At 40.1% G+C, this 19,332-nt stretch overlaps 1 protein-coding gene across 3 annotated transcripts; it reads left to right on the top strand.

Moving 5' to 3' along the window:
• Nucleotides 1–1,075: 1,075 nt before the first annotated feature.
• Nucleotides 1,076–18,902, top strand: TNNI1 (troponin I1, slow skeletal type). Of its 3 annotated transcripts, XM_074308758.1 has the most exons (8): nucleotides 1,076–1,254; nucleotides 5,447–5,481; nucleotides 11,503–11,544; nucleotides 12,954–13,085; nucleotides 13,939–14,028; nucleotides 15,349–15,525; nucleotides 16,307–16,417; nucleotides 18,377–18,902. In XM_074308758.1, the coding sequence occupies exons 3-7, from the start codon at nucleotides 11,536–11,538 to the stop codon at nucleotides 16,412–16,414; spliced, it is 516 nt and encodes a 171-aa protein (XP_074164859.1). In that variant the 5' UTR covers nucleotides 1,076–1,254; nucleotides 5,447–5,481; nucleotides 11,503–11,535; the 3' UTR covers nucleotides 16,415–16,417; nucleotides 18,377–18,902. The 3 variants fall into 3 exon arrangements, with proteins under 3 accessions (XP_074164859.1, XP_074164861.1, XP_074164860.1); XM_074308760.1 differs by lacking the exon at nucleotides 5,447–5,481 and having other exon boundaries at nucleotides 1,076–1,272; XM_074308759.1 differs by lacking the exon at nucleotides 5,447–5,481 and having other exon boundaries at nucleotides 1,078–1,258; nucleotides 11,483–11,544.
• The last annotated feature ends 430 nt before the right edge of the window (nucleotides 18,903–19,332 follow it).

Below are 19,332 nucleotides of genomic sequence, written 5' to 3'. Positions count from 1 at the left end.
GTCTGTCACCAATGTTCCCTCTTCTCCCATCCTGGGAATTCCAGCCCCATGCCCAGGCTGAGCCCAGCAACTTAACTATAATAACCTTGGGGATTAACATAGCAAGCATTGTCTTTCCCTGACTATAGGGCTGGTATTATGTGTTCAAAAACTGTCTCCTAAAAATATCCAAAGAACAGGTGCAGTCCACGAGGTTCAGGCATGTTAAGAGTCCTCATCTGTGGTTTAGCTAGAAACAAAGATGTAAAGGGAGGACCCTTGCATATGGTTTGTTCTGAATTCAGTGAACTGGGTTCCTGGAAACCCACCTTTCTAAGGTTTCATAGCATCTCTAGATCTTCAGATGCATCAGTCAAGGAAAGCAGGATTTTCCCATTTTACCCTCACTCGTATCAGTAATACTGGCCTCCTCTTACCAGTGGACATAACAAGGTCTTAAATGTTTATTGACTGAGTATGGCTCACCAACCTCAGCTCTATTCCTCTTTGCTGCTTCAGCCATTAGCCCCCTAAAACTCAAGCATCTCCCCTATCCCAGATACACTCAGGGCTCTCTTGTAAACACCAGAGTCAGGGAAACATACCAAGAAGGAGAGGCAGGGATGACCATATATCTTGGAGAATTTCAATCCAATTTCTTTTAGGCCCTCTGCCTGACTTCATTTAGTTCCTGATCTCATGGGCTTTGGGAGCTTATTTTCGTGTCTGCTCTTAAGGACAAAGAGCTAGGAATAAATCCACAGCTTAGCAGCAACACACCACTTCCCCCTGAAAACCCATCCCCTGCCTCACAGTACCCAGGCACCCAACACCCCCCACATCTCCATTTTTTTTAATGCCTTCTACTCTCATCTCATTGTCCACTTGTACAGATCCTGCCCAGCTCTCATTTCTCCCTTCCTCTCCTTTTTCTGCCCAAGGATGGTTTTGCATTAGTCTATGGACTGTGTCCACAAATATTTGTGTGTGTGTGTGTGTGTGTGTGTGTGTGTGTGTGATTGTTATGGTGTGTTCTGAAGTTGTGTGTGCTTGGACAGCATGAGGAGTATTTGCTCAGATCCTGGATGTATCTATAGTGTGTGCCTATAGTGTAGGGGGTGGGGAGAGGGTGGGGGTGCACAGGAGCGTGTTCTATTTTTACTGGCCAGTTGCTGTGGACCGTAGATTTCATAGTCTCCACCAGGCTTCAGCCCCTTGCAGTCTGCAGTCCTCCAGCAGCCCTAGACCATCCCAACTCTCCTAAGACTGTAATAGGTAAGTGTCTGAAGCCTGGCTCCTGATTTTGGAAAATGAATCTGAAACTATCTGAGGTTTGAATCTAGGTAAAACAAGAACAAGAGGTGAAGAGTGGGACTAGATCCCAAAGAGCGTAGGAAGGAAGAAGGGGATATTTTGTGCCCATCCATTTAAGGTTTGGCAGTCTAACCTACTACCTGAAAAAACTCCCAGAAAGTTTCTCCTAGGTGAAGTAATGACATTTTCTTCAAAGAAAAGTCAGAGGAGAAAGTTGCATCTTTAAGCAAAGTGGCAGAGTCTTTCTTTTCAGGCTGGGTTGCCTCTACCTGGACTAGGAGGATATGCGTTTCCCACTTGAAAACTCTTCCAAAGCAGGACTTGATTGCAAAGGAGCAAAAATGGAGAAGGCAGATAGGGAAATTTTGGAGAATGGAATTTGAGAGCCTTGGGAATAGGGATAAGGAAAAGAACTGAGAAATTCCAAATATATCACTAGGGAATTTTTTTTTTTCTTTTTCTATGTCCTGGAAGGAAGATAAGGATACATCCTTATCATCTGTGCAAAAAGGAGCTGATAGGACAAGCTAGGGGATAAATACCACCTGGAGCAACTGTCCAAAATGGCATAGAATTCACTCCTCTGCTTCCCACCAAATTCACCACTGTGGGCACTAAGGGATGGAGAGCAGTGTCTAAAGGGGAGGGCAAGGCTGGATGGAAAGTAATGAGAGCATCCCTCAATGCTGTTCAGAGTTGGGGTGCATTAGGTCAGTCAATGCAGCCAATGCAATACAAGTGTGAGCTTCTGCAGGTAGGTGGAGATGTCTGAAGTCTTTAAGAACAATGGATGCCTTTTTCTTGTCTTTTTTTTTTTTTTTTTAAGTGGAAAGACAAATGGAGCTGGAATGTGTCATCCAGACAGTTCCCTCTAGAGAGGGAAAAAAGATAAGAGTTTCTTATTGACAGCTATAGAAGAGAAGAGGTGACCCAGAACCCAGAGTGATAAGCACAGGAATACTGTACTAATTGGCTCTCCTATCAAAGAGGAGAGGATGCCTTAGCTGGGGACATAATGTCTGGGGTCAACATGCTTGGGTGGGGGTGAAGAGTGATGGGAGAGAGGACAGAAGTAGAAATAAAATTAAGATAGGATTAAACATCCCTGTTTGTTAAGATTAATGAGAATAGTTTCTTGCACACACACACACACACACACACACACACACACACACACACAAGTACACACACCCCACACAAATCCCTTTGCCTAATTTTTAACCCAATGTTTAATTTTGAAAAAATCTTTCTCCAATCCTCTGGTTTTTGTGAAGTGAAAACCCTGACTTGAGAATGTTTTTGCAGCTCTCACTCCAATCAGATCAGCATTCCTGAAGGACTTCTCACTCATCCAAGGTTAGGAATATGGGATCTTGGACTCTGTAAAGTCTTGATGCTCCAGCACCATATGTATCCACCTGCTTTATCTCAAGGATATTATGTCTTATATTCAAGAAACAGTACCATATAGTCAAGTCAAACTCAAAGCTGTTGGCAGATGAAAGGCCCTCTCTGTAGAGTGTGGGGTGTCTGGGTCCAGATTTTCTTTGTAGAGAGTTATCAATGACTTCTTTGAGGGAAGGGGTCCCAAAAACTCAATAGTAGTGAATAGAGATAAGCCCAGGATGGGTAAAATGGAGTTCAAATTTGGTTCATTTTGGTTACAGGAGATGTGGGTACCAAGCAAGAAAGTGCAAAGACATGGCAACACTGGTGATTATTTGGTGAAGTCTGGGTTTACCCGTGGGCAATAGCATATGCCTACTGAAATGTTGGCTTTTCTCAGGGAAGTAACTATAAAAACTGTCCATCTGAGAACTGACTTCAGCAGACTGAGATTATGAGAACAGGATAAATACTGATAAACTGATCTAGGGAGTGGAGCTTGTGGGACACCATTAGCTCCTATTTCTCTTTGTACTTGCCCAGAATCGTGGGATGAGCGGGAATAGCAGATTAAGTAGCCGGCCATAAAAGGTCTAATTTCAGCCAAGCATTTCAGGAATTTATAAGTTGTCTTCTGGGTCCTGGGGCAGCTCTGCTTCTCTGTCTCTCTCCGAGTAACAGGAAGACAACTGGGACTGTGGGGTCAAAACTTCAGCCTTCCATCAGGGACAGTAGCAGGGGCAAAGGTGAGGGTTTAAAGGTCTTCCTAAGAGAGATAGTGAGGTCAGACAGAGTAAAGATTAACTAAAAACTCTTCCTCTTGGGGGATCACAGGCAATTATTTTACATAGGACAGAAGTGGGATAGGAAAGAGATGTAGGGGGAGAGGATGAAGGGAATAAGAAAGGGAAGAAATCTAGAATGAATTTTTAAAAGGCATATTCCTTTCTTTGGAAATGGCTTCCTGGATCAAGTCCTAATTCTTAATCTCAAATTTCAAGGATTTTCCTTTGAGGAATCTCAAAGATTTTCTGGTACCTCATGAAGGCACATATGATCATAGGATGCTAGAGATGGAGGTCTCTAGAGTTGATCTAGAGATCAACTAACTCCTCATTTTGCAAATGGAGAAATAGGCTCTTACTCCAGAACATTATTAATTAGCTGATAGTTAATTAGTTAATTGATTAAAGCCATGCTTCAAATCCAGTCCCTCTGATTCCAAGTCAAGGGCTCTTTTCCCTATTCAATAGCTCATTTATCAAGGCATATGTCAGCTTTCCCATTCTAACTAGGCACTATCATCTCCCCACCCTATCACATCCTGTACATACATTATCTTCACTCATCTTCACAGAATACTTGCATTTTTAGAAATGGAAGAGACCTGAGAGATCTCTTAGACCATAAGTACCTCCTTACTTTATAAATGAGAAAGTTAAGGCTCTGAAGGGTAAAGCCCAAGGTAAAAAAGATGGCCCTTAAGATATTCTTCTGAAGCCAAGTTTATTGCCTTGCAATCTCCCAATAAATCTCCCTTCAAGCCTCAGACAGCACAGGAAAAGTGTCACTACTCTCCATGCCCATATATAGCCTCTATCACCCAGAACTTACTTTTACCATAATTTTCCCTGTATCCCCCTCTCCATTATTCCTAGGCCCAAGTATCATTGAGATAATCTGAGAAACTTGGGCTAATGTATCAAAAAGTGGACTTTTCAGGCAACATTGAACCCATTTCTGTTATTGGACTTATTAGTGAATCCAGGAGTGAAAATTTCAGAAAAAGTAGGAGAGGACCAAAAATTTCTCCTAATATACTGTTTTCCAATTGCTCATGCTACTCAAAAAATATAGTTGTCCTTCCTTTTTGCCAATCCCAGATAAAACCCTCCTCTTCCAGGCAGTCCTCCCCTAGGAGCACTATTTGATTCAGGCCACTGAATTTATTTGAAGACCTGCTTTCCTTTCACTCAGTTCTCATCACCTGTGTCCTAATTCCTCTATTCTTAGTGTTTCCCTCTTGTCCTTGAGCTGAAGAGGCTAACTCTGCTTAAGTGCCCTACTAAGCTCCTGGACTGGAGTGTGAATTGGGGGTCAGTGGATGGGGTGGACAGTGGCAATATCACAGACACTGAAGCTAAAGGGCCTTGGTTTAAGTTCTACCTCTGAGGATGTATGCTGATGGAAGTGGATTTCTTCAACATAGAGAAGAGCTAATCCAATTCCAATTGATTAATGATGGAAAGAACCAGCTACATCCAGAAAAGGAACAATGGGAAATGAATGTAAACTGTTATTTTTACCTTCTGAATCCAATTCTTCCTGTGCAACAAAAAAATTCGGTTCTACACACATATATTGTATCTAAATTATACTGTAATATATTTAACATATATAAGACTGCTTGCCATCTGGGGGAGGGGTTTGGGGGAGGAAGGGAAAAAATCTGAATAGAAGTAAGTGCAAGGGATAATGTTGTAAAAAATTACCCATGCATATGTACTGTCAAAAAATGTTATAATTATAAAATAAAATAAAAATAAATTAAAAAAAAAAAAAAAAAAAAAAAAAAAAAAAAAAAAAAAAAAAAGTTCTACCTCTGATATTATGTGAACTTGGTCAAGTCATTCCTTCTTTGGACGCAGTTTCTTCATCTCTAAAAGAGGGGGATTGGACTAGCTGATCTCTGAGGTCCTCACAATCTACCAAGCTTCAGATCTATGGTTTTCCCTGGCTAATTAGCTTATATCTGTATTGATTATAGGCGCTGCTTTCCTTGCCACCATGCCCGAACCGTAAGTTAACACTGATTTCTGTTATTTCCTTCCCAGAGAAAGTATTTATGTGCATCTCTGTGTGTATGTGTGTGTGTGTGTGTGTGTGTGTGTGTGTGTGTGCAAGCATGTAGGGGGATAGTTGAGGGAGTGGATGGGTGTTGGAGGGTGGATGAGGGGGTTGGAGCCTTGGACACATGGTACAGCCCAGTATATCTGTCATTTAAAACAAGCTGCTTTCTTGGAAAGGGCTCTAAGTCCTTTATGAAAATCCTTTCATCTGAGACTTGCTTTAAATTCCTCAATGCAGCTGCTGTTAAAAACCAACTCCCATCAATAATGAGCCCCTTGAATTTGCATAGTACTTTAGTCACTTTCAGAGCATAAGTCAAATCAACAAATACTTATAATGCACCTACTATGTGCCAGGAACTATGCTAAGCATAGACACAAAGAAAGTATCCTTAACAGTAGCAAAAAAAAAACAAAAATAAAAAAACCCAAATAGCCCTGATCTCATTTTCCACAATTGGTCTCCATGTGACCACAGCTGATACTTATAACTATGTGTTAGGAAGATTAATTATTACTGTCACTATTTAAGAGATGAAGAATTGATTGAGGAATTCAATTGTCTGATCTAAGGCTATATAAATGGCAAGAAGAAAAGAAGGCACTTAACTGATAAATAATTATTAACTTCCTGCTATATTCCAGTCACTGTGCTAAGTACTGGGGATACCAAGAAAGAAAGAAAGATAGACCTGCCCTTAAAGAGCTTACAATCTAATCAAGGAGACAAGATGAAAACTACATACAAATAAGCTATGTGCAAGATAAATAGGAAATAATCAAAAGAGGGGAAACACTACAATTAGAAGACTTCCTGTAGAAGGAAGGATTTAATCTGAGTCTTGAAGAAAGCACTGAAGAGATGGAGGCAGAACATTCTATTCCTAGAGAAAAGAGCCAGGAAATGGAGTGACTGGTGTCACTGAATCAAAGAATAGGGTGAGATTGCCCCAGGAAGGGTTGCAAAATACTGGAAGGGTGAGGGGTGGGGGGCAGGTAATAAAGGGCTTTGAAGACCAAAAAGAGGATTATATATTTTATCTTGGTAATGGGGAATTAGCTGAATTTAAGTGGAAGGCTTGAAGTGGTGTCAGACTTGCAACATTAGGTAGAGACTAGAATCATCTTTACTTCCAGGTTAATGTTCTTTCCATTATCTTGCCAGTTCATTACTGTAAGAACTTTAAACCAAGTCAGATTCTTTAGTTGGAATTACCTGGTCTATTTTTGGGTCCTTTTTGTATTAATTAAATAAACTGAGTGGATTCCAAATACTTTTTTACTTTTCACTGAGGGGACATGGCATCATTAAGTAACTGATGGGACTGAATGTAATATAAATCCACATTTGTGTCATATTTTAAAGCTTATAGAGTCTTTTTTTTTTTTTTTTTTTTTTTTTTTGCAATGGTCCTAGGATATAGGAAGTATGAGTAGAATGAACTATTGCTAAGTAGAGTGAGTAGAATCAAGAAAACATTGTACATAGCAACAACAAAATTACATGGTGATCAACTCTGATTCATGTGCCTCTTTTCAACTATGAGGTGATTCAGGCGAATTCCAATGGACTTGGATCAGGGAGAAGAAGCATTTGCATCCAGAGAGAGGACTGTGGGAACTGATTGTGAATTGCAACATAGTATTTTCACCTTTTTGTTGTTACTTGCTTGCTTTTATTTTCTTTTTCATTTTTTCCCTTTTTGATCTGATTTTTCTTAAGCAGCATGATAAATATGAAAACACGTATAGAAGAACTGCAGGTTTATCCTATATTGGATTACTTGCTGTCTAGGGGAGAGGATGGGAGGGAGGGAGAAAAATTTGGAACACAAGGTTTTTGTAAGGGTGAATGTTGAAAACTATCTTTGCATGTATTTTGAAAATAAAAAGCTATTTTTTTTAAAAGTACAAGTAGATCCATTTTATATATGAACACAGGTTTCAGAAAAGTCCAAGATCACATAGTTGCTAAATGTCAGAACCAGGATGTGATGCTGCTATTGCAGCTTGCTAGAATCTAAGTCATAAGCGCAATGCCTTGTGCACAGTAAATGTTTGTTGAATTCCCAGGAGTTAAGAAGGACCTTATAGATAAACCATGTCTTCTGGCCTGTATTTGAACAATATTTTCTAAAATATGCTAAATAAGTGATCATTCAACATGTGCTTGCAGACCTCCAATAGAAAGGACCTCTGAGATGTCCTGCTTCATTTGTAGAGAGCTGTAACCCAAGTGCCATTAAGCCCAAATCTGCTTATTTGTGACGTCTATGACTGTTCCTAGTTCTGGTCTCTGAGGCTGAATAGGACAAACCTATCACCTCCTTTATTTGACAATCCTTCAGAATACTTGAAGACAGCTATCATATTCCTACAAAACTTTCTTCTTAGCTTAGGTGAAATAGACTCAATTCCTTCATACAAAACAAAGATATTTTCCCAATCTGGTTGTCCTCTTCTGCATTCTCTAACTCTTTTTAATGTTCTGCCTAAAATGTGATTGTCAGAAATGACTTGTTGAGGATCTTACATTAAGGCTGAGAAAAATCTGCTACAGAATATGAGGCATTTTACATTGAGAAGCCCAAGAACTGAGAGTGATGATTTATAGCAGGAAGTATCACTTTTTATTCTGTTTTAATTTGCTTCCTTTCCTGCCCCTCCCTTGATCCCTTCCTCTCACCTCCCAGTGTCCCCACCACTGCCAGATTTCGTTTGTGTCAGCTATTATTCTCAGGTGTTTGTTTTTTTTTTTTCCCCAGTAAGTCTTCATGTCTTTATTATAATATATATTTATGCTTTCTATTGACTCTTTGTTCTAATTTTTTTTCTCTCCTTGCCTTTCCTGGTATGGATGCCTGAAGGGAGGTAAGTTATTTGGGCTACCTAAGTTGAATCTCTAGCCTGATGAAGATGGGCTGGACATTTGAGGAAAGGAGTAGAGCTAAGGAAAAGGCAGTCCCTGTTCCTTATTGTCTCCTTACTTGCAACTCTACAATTTTTTTTGCCTCTCTTGAGATTTGTCCTCTTCAAGTCTGATGATGAAATCAGTCAGTGAGTCAGCTACCAACACCATCCACTTCCTTTTGTTTATAGAGATCAGTAATAGACACCATTATAGTATGCAGAAAAAGGAGGAGATAGATGTGGTTTTTGACCTCTCAGGTTCCCAGTGTGATGTGGGAGAAATAGTTCTTACCCCTAGAGAGTTCTAAGTCTTAGGAAGGAAACACAGTCCATGTCCCTAAAGTTCTCTCAGTCTGGTGGGAGAACCACAGTCTGAGTTGAAGGTGAGATTCATCTGATAAGGGAGACTCTGGTCTTGTCCTCAGAAAGCACTAAGTTTGTGGGTCAGGACCCGGAGAGCAGATAAGTGTGGCTGACAAGGTAATGCCCAGATTTGATCCCTAGGGGGGAAGATTCCAAAGACAGAACCCATGGGAATCAGTGACATTTTGTGTGATGTCTATCACTGAGGGTCAAGCCTTTCTTCCTTCTCCCTCTGCACTTTCTTGCAAGGAAACAAATGCCCTTTAGAACTAATCAGACCCTGGAATGATCTCTATGTTTCTGCAAAGGTGAATCAGAACAAGTTCCTCTGTGAGAGAACACTGGAAAGGATCCTGGGTCCTTCTACCCCAGTGCAGGGAAGATCAATGATGGAATCCTGGGAGAGGAAGTTAAGCAGGCTGGGAAACCCTGATCCTGGTGCTTCAGTTTAACCTGGATAGGTTAGCAGCGTGAAGTTGTTGAGCTCTTGGCCATTGTGGTTTCACCTCAGCTTATGATTTGGGGGAAATTTTGAGCCTCTCATAGCCCTGAGGCTCAGAGCTATATCAAAGAGGCCTCAGAGCTTAGCAAGTTTGGAAGAGTTACTGTATTTGCATTAATGGAATAGAGTATTAGTATATAATTTAAAACAATCTGAGGAGGCCTCAAGAACTATTGAAGAAGCTATAGATTTATATCACAGTTTGCTGGATCTCACATTAAAAAAACAAAAAACAAACAAACAAACAAAAGAAAACAAAAACCTACTTTCCCAGAGACCACATTGATAGATGATGAAGGGAAGTGGTCCATAAATGTCATAGGGAATGGAGAAATCCTATATAAGAAAATGCCGGGGGCAGCTAGGTGGCACATGGATAGAGCACCAGCCCTGAATTCAGGAGGACCCGAGTTCAAATCTGGTCTCAGACACTTAACACTTCCTAGCTGTGTGACCCTGGGCAAGTCACTTAACCCCAGCCTCAGGAAAAAAAACAAAAACAAAAACAAAAACAAAAAAACCAAAAAACAAAAAAAAAAACAGAAAATGCCTTGGGACAACAAGGAACTAGCATTGCTACATAGAACCCAGGCTCATTCCCTGGGGTACTTTGGAAAATTACCACTAGTCCTTCTCTCTTGGGTTCTTTTGGGGTTCTTCCAGTTCTTCAGACCCAGGCAATCCCACCTCTTCTTCCCCTAACTTATCTTAACAGAACAAAAATGTATTGGAATAAAGCTTTACTGAAAAACTCAGGGAAGAAATAAGCAGAGAAAATAAAGGGTACATAGCTTAGGTAAATCTTTTTGAAGTAATAAAATGGCAAATTTGAAGAAAAGGCTCTTGCTCTAGCTTCCCCTTGCTTTTTCCAAGTCTTCACATGTGGTGTCACAATCTGAAATTAAACAATCTTGGAAAATTCACAGAGGATAATTTAGCTGGGACTAATTTTTTTTAAATATTAAAAAGTCACTTATCTGGCAAATTCACCCATGTGGAATATAAGTGAAAACCAGGAAGTGAGCAAAACTGGGCCTCTGAGCTGCCAAAATAGATCATAACATCTAAAATGGGAAGAAATCATCTAGAGCCTTTTACAGATGAGGAAACTAAGTCCCTAGAATAAAAGTTACTTACCCAAAGTCAAATTATAAGTAACAAAGACTGAATTCAAACTCATTTCTTCTGATATAGAATTCATACATTCCTTTATTCTCTTTATGCCACCACATCCATACATTAAAGCATATTTATTTTGCTCAGAGAAAAGCCCCTCACTCAGAATGTATTTACTTTTATTTTAGATACAATTCTAACATATTTCTTTATCTGGTTTCCGGCTCTACAGCAGATTAGAAATTTCAATTAGAGTAACAGAGCAGGGGGAATGCTGATTATAGCAAGACGTGACAGCAGACAGACTCACACGGAGGAAGGAGACAGGAAAATTATAAAAAAGCAGGAAACAAAACTCGAAAGCCACAGAAGCCTGGGACTGTTTAATATAGGGTTCCACCCACCTCAATGGCCCCCAAGGGTATCTAGTCTTAAGATAACCATTGATATTTCTAAAGATAAGAAAATGAAAATTGTGTTTAAAAGTTCAGTTTAAGAAACTTGAAGAGTAGATCTTATATTTTAGAAAGAGATTAATAGTAAATGATTAAAATTAAATTAAATTGATATCATTTAAAGGACAATTTTCAGTTGCATAGGAAAAAATGACTTGTATTGACATTCACCTCATTTCTAAAATGTACTTGACAAATGACATGTGACTCTATCTTTATCACTATAACTTATAATAATTGTATGCATTTTGAGGTCATTTCATATTCAATATTTTATTTTGTCTTTACAACAGCCCTGTGAAATAGATGAGAAAGAGATTATTATTTTCATTTTACAAATGAGGAAACTATGGTTGGTCAGAGGAGCAGAACTGATTAGTGGAGGATCACCCACTAAGTTGACAATACTGTCTGGGCCAGAACATAGTCTCTTGTTTTCTAAGTTCATCAGACATAATCTCTTTTCCTGAATTTAGGTTCTCAAATCAAATCAAAAGAAAACCTTTTTAAGAGAAGATTCTAGATATCAAAATGCAAATTCCCCTCCAACTCCCAATCTATTTCAGAATTACAGACCTGCAATGTTTATCTTATCTGCCTCTCCCAAGTTTTTCTTTTTTTCTCTTAGAGAAAATCCAAGATCACTGCTTCCCGAAAACTCATGCTCAAGGTGAGTCTGAACTTGAAGCTTTCCTGGGAACTCTAAATGGGAAGAGGTAAAGATGGAATCCAGTCCTTGAGGATGAATAGAAGCCATGTATCTTACCTGACACCATTGCTCTCAGCTACGAGAGACACGATTCCTTCTTGTCTCTATATCCTGCAATTGTGCAGTTTTGCTGCCAGTCTGAGATATTCCTTTCCAAGTTCAGACACCTTGACAGCCAATCAATCAATTAGTTCAACAACTAACAGCCTTGACTGACATCCTCATGTGTATAGAATCTTATTCTAGGTACTGTGATAGAATCCAGAGGAAGGAGAGATATGGCTTTTACCCTTAAGGAATTCCCAATCTGATAGGGAAGATAGATACTATTTCTATCTATATAGTATCTATCTTTGGTGAGCTTCCAGCCTGATGGAGGAAACATAGTATCTTCCAAGATGGGGGATGGGGAGTAGTTCCTGCCTTCAAGGGGAGACATAGTCCCTTCTCATAAGTTTTCTGTTTTGATTGGGGGGGGGGGAAGAGTAGTCTCTCTCCCTAAAGATCCCAAGTCTTCTTCCGTCAGGAAGATAGGGGAGACTCAGTCCCTCTTCTGAGGGAGCTTCCTATAAGCCCAGGAGGGCCATGACCAGTAGAGAAGATGAATGTGTCTGGATAAAGTCCTCTCCATCCTACCAGAGGATGCAAAGGATGAATAGTAGATGGGGGTTACTCAGAACCTAGCTTATTTATCTCCTAATGCATCAATTCACAAAGGATGGGCAAACAATTCATCCTAGGTGCCTGAGAAGTGTTTTAATTATTCCCTGGGATGGAGGAGGTGCCAGTGGTGGTGAGAAGCAGGATGTACATCACTCTAGAACTCTGTGAGTCTGGAAGAGGCAGAGTTTAAAGTAGGGAAGGAGAAGGTTTGCAGGAAAATGACTTAGGCATGGGGGCAGCTAGGTGGGGTGGTGGATAGAGCACCAGCCTTGAATTCAGGAGGACCTGAGTTCAAATATGATCTCAGACACTTAACACTTCTTAGTTGTGTGACCCTGGGCAAGTCACTCAAACCCAGCCTTAGGGGAAAAAAGTGACTTAGGCACATGGATCATCCTTTTTGTGTTCTGTTCACTCTCTCTATGTGTGCATAAGTACCTTGGAAGAACTTCTCACACACATACCCCCTGCAATTAATTGCACCCATTCTATCATGTATGCAGAAATGCAGAAAGCCCACATGATGTGCTCAGATATACCGACATAGTATCAGCTGCCTAGTGCAGCATGTTAGGTGCCCTTACCAGTCAGATGCCAGAAGGTCTTAGGGTTCCAGTCATATTTGGGGGAGGAGACCAAGGGGAGAATGAGAAAGGTTAAAAGACTCCAGGATTTCTATTTCTCTTGACATCCCTGTGCCTATTTAGAGCTTGATGCTGGCCAAAGCCAAGGAGTGCTGGGAACAAGAGCACGAGGAGCGGGAAGCTGAGAAGGCCAGATACCTGGCTGAACGGATTCCTACACTCCAAACCCGAGGCCTGTCACTCAGTGCCCTGCAGGTGAGTGAGCTTCAGGAAGAGGACAATATAGATAAGCATTTATTAAATGTTGACTGTGCGCAGAGCTCTGTGCTAGCCATCAGGAAAGAGGCAAAGTTTAGGTAAGACTTTACCATAAGGGAGCTTACATTGGGGGGCTGAGAAGACTCCAATCTATATAAACTATATAATATGACATGATTAGGCCATTGGAGGGGGACACAGCAAAGCATGAGAAAAGGACTAAAAAGAAAGTATTAGTAACAGGAGGACATGGTGAGATTTTACTGCAGGTGAGCATCAGAGTTTGGACAAGAATTTAATAGGTGAAAAATTCAAGTGAGGGTATTTTAAGTATAGGAATGAAAGCAAGAGTGCGTAGTGGACTTATTACGTGGTCAGTGGACAGAGAATTGTTTGGAGGGTGAATGGAAGAAGAGGAAGCGATTCAGAAGATGATGCATTTGAAACCTATCTTACAGGACTGTGATTTCATACTAGGTAGCAAATTCCCTTCTGCCACTTAAAAATCTTCTCAACCTAGCCTGTTTCAAATTCCACTGATAAAATTCATCCCTTTGATTTAAGATTTGGGGCCTTATGAAGATCCAAGTGCCCCTGGGAAGGAGCAGACTTTAAGTCTCATTAGCCATGATTACCTTAGTATGAATAAGTTTATTTTTTTTTTTCTGAAATACCTAATTTGATAGGGTGGGGAAGGAGAAGGGAAGGTTAAAAAACAAAACAAACAAACCAAAAAACAAACAAACAAACCAAAAAAAACCCCAATGAGATAAAATGACTCAATCTGAGTTTTACTTCACAGAGCCAGTTGCCTAATTTCATTATTTCTCTCAATCTGTGTTTCTTTCAGGACTTGTGCAGAGAGCTACATGCTAAGGTAGAGGTTGTGGATGAGGAGAGGTATGACATTGAAGCCAAATGCAACCACAACACCAGAGAGGTAAGGATTTCCATAGACTGAGGGGAATGCTGAGCTGAGAGCATGGAAGAAAGCTGTAATAGGATGAATGAGTAATAATAAAGTGCAGACTTTTAAAGTTTAAAAAATGCTTTCCTTGCGAAAATCCTGGGAGGCAGGTTTGTTTTAGATTGTTTTATATTCATTTTATGCATTAGGATATAGAAGTTCAGAGAGATGATTCATGGTCCACACACTCAGGGCACTTAAAGCTAGGACTTGATCCTGATCCTCCCTTCAAATCTGGTGTCCTTTTCACTACAACAAATTATAGGGAGGTCAAGGACTCTCTCCATAGCCAAGTGCCTCAGTTACCTACTATCCCATTTAGAAATAGGGGATCTCTGGGCTTGCCTTTTGAATAGTAGGAAAACATTTGAGAAATTAGTCTTAGGGAAAGAAGACTTGGTTATGAAGTACAGTTCTACCACTTAGTTTTGTGTTCATGGAAAATCTCTTGTTTTATGTCCATGGACAAATCTAGCTCTGGAATTTCTTAGTGTGCAAACTGAAACAGGAAAGAAGAGCCATATCTGAAAATAACTAGGGGAAACCAAGTCTATAAACTTTCCACCTTAGAAAGAGCATGATATTGTGAGTCTGAGGTTCTCTGCTCCTTATTATTTATATCAGTGTGCTCAAATCACTTTTCCTGATGGACCATTAGGACTAGTGAGATAGATGCTAAAGGTCTCCATTTAATTAGTAAGGAATGGAATCTCAGAGAGGTTGTCATTTGCCTGGGGTCACATAGCTAAGGAAACTGACACGTTGCCCATCAAATATATAAAGTGAGGAGATTAGGCTAGAAGATCACCGAGCTCAATTCCAACTCTGAATCCATGGTGTACCTGGCCATACCCTAAGTAAGTCTTCACAATGGTACTTGTCTCCCTGTGGATATTACAGCATTACTAAACAGGAGGGCAGAGATGAGACATCCCACTGAAGGGCTACTCTCTTCAGGTTTACAACTCACCTGTTGGGTTGAAGTGGATAGATGGGTAGATTATGCAAAGTATTTTATCTCTGTTGTTCTGGGAGGACTGGCCCAAGGGTTAATGAAGTTCATAGATTTCTATGAATCAGAATTGGAATGGGGTCAGAAGTCACATAAATTCAACCACCACATGAACTGAAACCTCCTTTAACATATTTAAGAAGATATTGTTTGCTTGGAGAGCTGGGGTGGAGGTTCCTTTTAACTCTGCTTTTAATACTCTGGCATCTCCTTTAGGGGCTGAATAGTTCTTTTGAGGGTTTCCCCCTCTCAATAAACTTCTCTCTTCATCCTTCTGCCAGATCAAGGACTTGAAGCTGAAAGTGCTTGATCTTCGGGGAAAGTTTAAACGCCCACCTCTGAGAAGGGTCCGTGTCTCTGCCGATGCCATGCTCCGAGCACTGTTGGGCTCAAAGCACAAGGTGTCCATGGACCTGAGGGCCAACCTCAAGTCTGTGAAGAAGGAGGACACAGAGAAGGTAGGGCCTCTTCTCTCCACAAATCCATCCTTTCAACCACTAACTGTTACTTCTCCTTTCAGATCTCCTGTTGGAAAGATAATGGTCTGTCCAATTGGCTCAGACTAGCATGTGATCATTTATTTATGTCTTTATAAAAGAGAAGGTATAGATTTATGCAAAGTGTTTGAGATGTAGGTGATCACCAAATTCTATCATCTTGTGTTGTTATTGGCTGGAATTGAGAGAAAGTTGTTTTTTCCTTTGAGGAATTTCTAACTCAATGGTGAAGCCATAATCTCTGCCCAGAGGAAATTAAAATAGGATATTATTTTAGAAAATATTGAAGTTAAGTACTGATGAATGATTGGACTTAGAAGGCAATAGTAGATTGAGAAAGATAAGAGTAAGACCTCTACTCTATCACTGGGACACTTTCATCTGAAATAAAGTGTCCTAGGGATTGAAATAAAGACAGATGGTGTAGTTGACTATTTCTCAACAACTACTAAGAACCTCTTTCCCCAACATATGATGTTTCCTTCGATCCCATGGGAAGATCTTTACATTATCTTTACATTTGAGCCTTCCTTCAGTTTCAATATTTTCTTCGTTTTCCCTTGCAATCATAGTCTTCTAAGACTTAGAGATAGAGAGAAGGAAAACAAGAGGGGGAACTTTGTATTTTTTGAAGGAGTTGATTTTTTTCCCTCTGCCTGCTTTACATTTTGGTGACTAAACCTAAGCTCATTTCCTGACTGTCATTTCTCTTGCAACTTTGAATTATGTCTCTGCCTCACAGGAGCGGCCAGTGGAAGTGGGAGACTGGCGGAAGAACGTGGAGGCCATGTCTGGCATGGAGGGCCGGAAGAAGATGTTTGATGCAGCCAAGTCTCCAACCTCCCAGTGAAAGGTACCAGGGTACCCTGACAGCCCTAACCCCACCTTTACTCCAGTTCTTTGCCACTTTCTTTTTTATCCTTCATCTCCCTTGTCTTATGTGGGACTTGGTCTGTGATTTGGGTGAGAATCATGACCAATGTTAGGATCAGGTTAGACTGGTCATGCTGAGGGCAACTTGGAAGACATTTTGCATGGAAGAAAGAATATTGGATTTGGAAGCAGAACGCATAAGATTGAATGTTGGCTTCTAAGCTGTATGCCATTGGACAAGGCACATCATTTCATTAGTCTATGTTGCCTTATCTGTAAACTGAGGCTCTTGGGCTATCTGGTTTCTTAAGTTCCTTCTAGTTCTATCAATGTCCACTACATATTGTAGTGAGGGAGAAGTGGGTTGAATCTGAGTGAGGAGTCTGGTTAGCCTAGGGCACTCACTCCTTGCTCCCAAGAGAAGAACATAATAGCATGGTTCTTGGAGACCAGAAATTCTGGTGATATCACCCAGCACTCTGGATATTTCACCTAATAGTAAGAAAATATGATTCTAGAGCTGGCTGTAACCAAAAAAGATGGACACAGATAATGATATTGGAGGAGAGAGTGAGTAGTGAAGGGAAGTAGACAAGAATATGGATAAAGTATGATGCCAGAAAATGGGGAATGGGTTTATTCACAGAATGCAAGGACATTATTTTGCATTGTCTCAATTTTCTCACTTGAGGATAAGCAACTAGATAGCAGAGTGAAAAGTCCTGGAATCAGGAAGATCTGAGTTCAAACCCCGTTTCAGACATTACCTCTGTGATCTTGGACAAGTAACTTTACCCTAATCTACTATAGAAAGAAATGGCAAATCACTCTAGTATCTTTGCCAAGAAAATCCCACGGATAGTTTTGACATGGGGTTGCAAGAGTCAGACATGGCTGAACATCAATAATCTGCTATTACAGGAAGAGTCAGGATATGAAGAGTCTAAAGCAGTAAATCCAAGGCGATAGCCTCTTGTGACTTTGGTTCTCTTAAATAAATATTCATTTGTCCATGGACTCATCTCTGCTACCAACACTATTCTCAGAAATTAGAATGAGGACTAAAAGATGCAGTCATTGCTCTTCAATGATTTAGAGTTCAAGATAAATCACATTTGCAAAAAGCCACTAAATGAATGTGGTGCAAAACACCACATGAATGAGGACAGGATTAAAACTATTATCGAAACACAATCTTTGAGGGATAAGAGACTCAGGAGGTCATTCAGTCCAATCTAAATTGAGACAAAATCTCCACTGGAATATCCCCACAGTTATCCCAGTGCCTTAAGACTTTAGCTGATGGAGAACCCATTGCCTCCTGAAGCACCCTATTACCTTTTTGGACTTGCAAACTTTAAAACATTATATGAATGTCTATTATTATTATTATTATTATTAACATAAATATTTTTAGGTATGTTACAGTAAGTGTAGGGAAAGAAAACTTTTTAACAATTACTATCATAGATTTAGAACTGAAATGGGCTTTATCTAGTCTAATCTTATTTTTTCTAATTTTATTTTTTCAGATAAAGAAACTGAGGCATAAAGGTAGATAAATAACTTGCCCAAAGTCACACAGAGAATTAGCAACATCTGGGATCTTAAACCTAGACCCCTGACTCCAAATCCAGCATTCTTTTCAATTACATTGCCTTCTCCATTTCCCTTCCCCCAACCCCAGGAGTCTTTGAGACATAATGAGTTCTTTGTCATGAGAGGTCTTCACTTGCTGGCTGAATGATGATTTGTGGGATGAAGTGACCTCTGTTTTCCCTTCCAATGCTTGGATTTTATGATTCTATAGAAATTAGTTTGTTCTTCCTTGAGTATACACTATCTGCCTGAGAAAGCCAACCTGTAAATAAGAGTATTATTCTATGTATAATTCACAAATAACCGGGACTGACTATGTTCTATTTCTTTATCTTTACAGGTTGCTTTCACAGACTTTGTAGGATTTCCTTGTCACCTATAACTCTTCATCTCATCCTCTGCTCTGTTCACCTGCCACATCCTTTCCAACCCATCCAATTCCCTATGGTTTATGCTCGGATCTGTAACATGAATTGATGATGGGGGACTCCTGCAGCCTTATCACACTCCTAACACTCTCAATTCTTCACCATAGTCAGATCTTATAACATCCCTGCTCCAGAACTGGGAACTCAATAAATACCAAAAGGAGGAAAATGCAAATATCCCAGGAGTAAGGAAATAAAAACCATTAGTCCAGACCATACTCAACTAAGTGGATCTCCTTAGCTCATTTTTAGGCACTGAGGCACCCTGAGTTATTTTCCCCTCACTCTTTTTTTGTCCTCAGGCCTCAGAGCACTCACTTTGCCACTAAAAGTTGATCTGGATCCTCCACCCTCTTCCACAGTCTTCCCCTTCCCTTCTTTTATGTGTGGCCTGAGTGAGTTGTATGCTGTCCATTAAATGTTGAAATTTCATGGTCATTTTGAGTACTCTAATGATTTATATGGGAGGGGGTAGTAGGGAAGACATTTGGTGGGGCTGTGGGGAGGAGCTTATAATTTATGATCTAGAGGGAAACCTTCATTTTTCTGAGAAAGAATTAAAACAGTAACAGCTTCTGAGATCATCTCTCAGTATCATTGCCATGATCACAATATATTTTCTAAGAATTAAAATGGAAAAATTCATTGATTTTGCTGAGGGCTTTTCAGTTAAGATGGATTTATAGTACAGTGACTTGGGAACCTGGGGTGGGAGAAGGCTTTTTGACATTTCTAACTCCCTAGCAACATACACTGTCAGTTTCCCCAGATAAGCTTTCCCATAGAATTTGTGAGGCTAGATAAGAAAGAGATTTGAGTTGAGTCATGGGTTCTAATCTTACCTCTGCTTCAAGGTAGCCATGTGACT

This window comes from Sminthopsis crassicaudata, chromosome 4 (assembly GCF_048593235.1).
Source record: "Sminthopsis crassicaudata isolate SCR6 chromosome 4, ASM4859323v1, whole genome shotgun sequence".
Taxonomy (NCBI): Eukaryota; Metazoa; Chordata; class Mammalia; order Dasyuromorphia; family Dasyuridae; genus Sminthopsis; species Sminthopsis crassicaudata.
The sequence above is the reverse complement of the archived record's forward strand: the minus strand, read 5'-3'. Positions and strand labels throughout refer to the sequence as shown.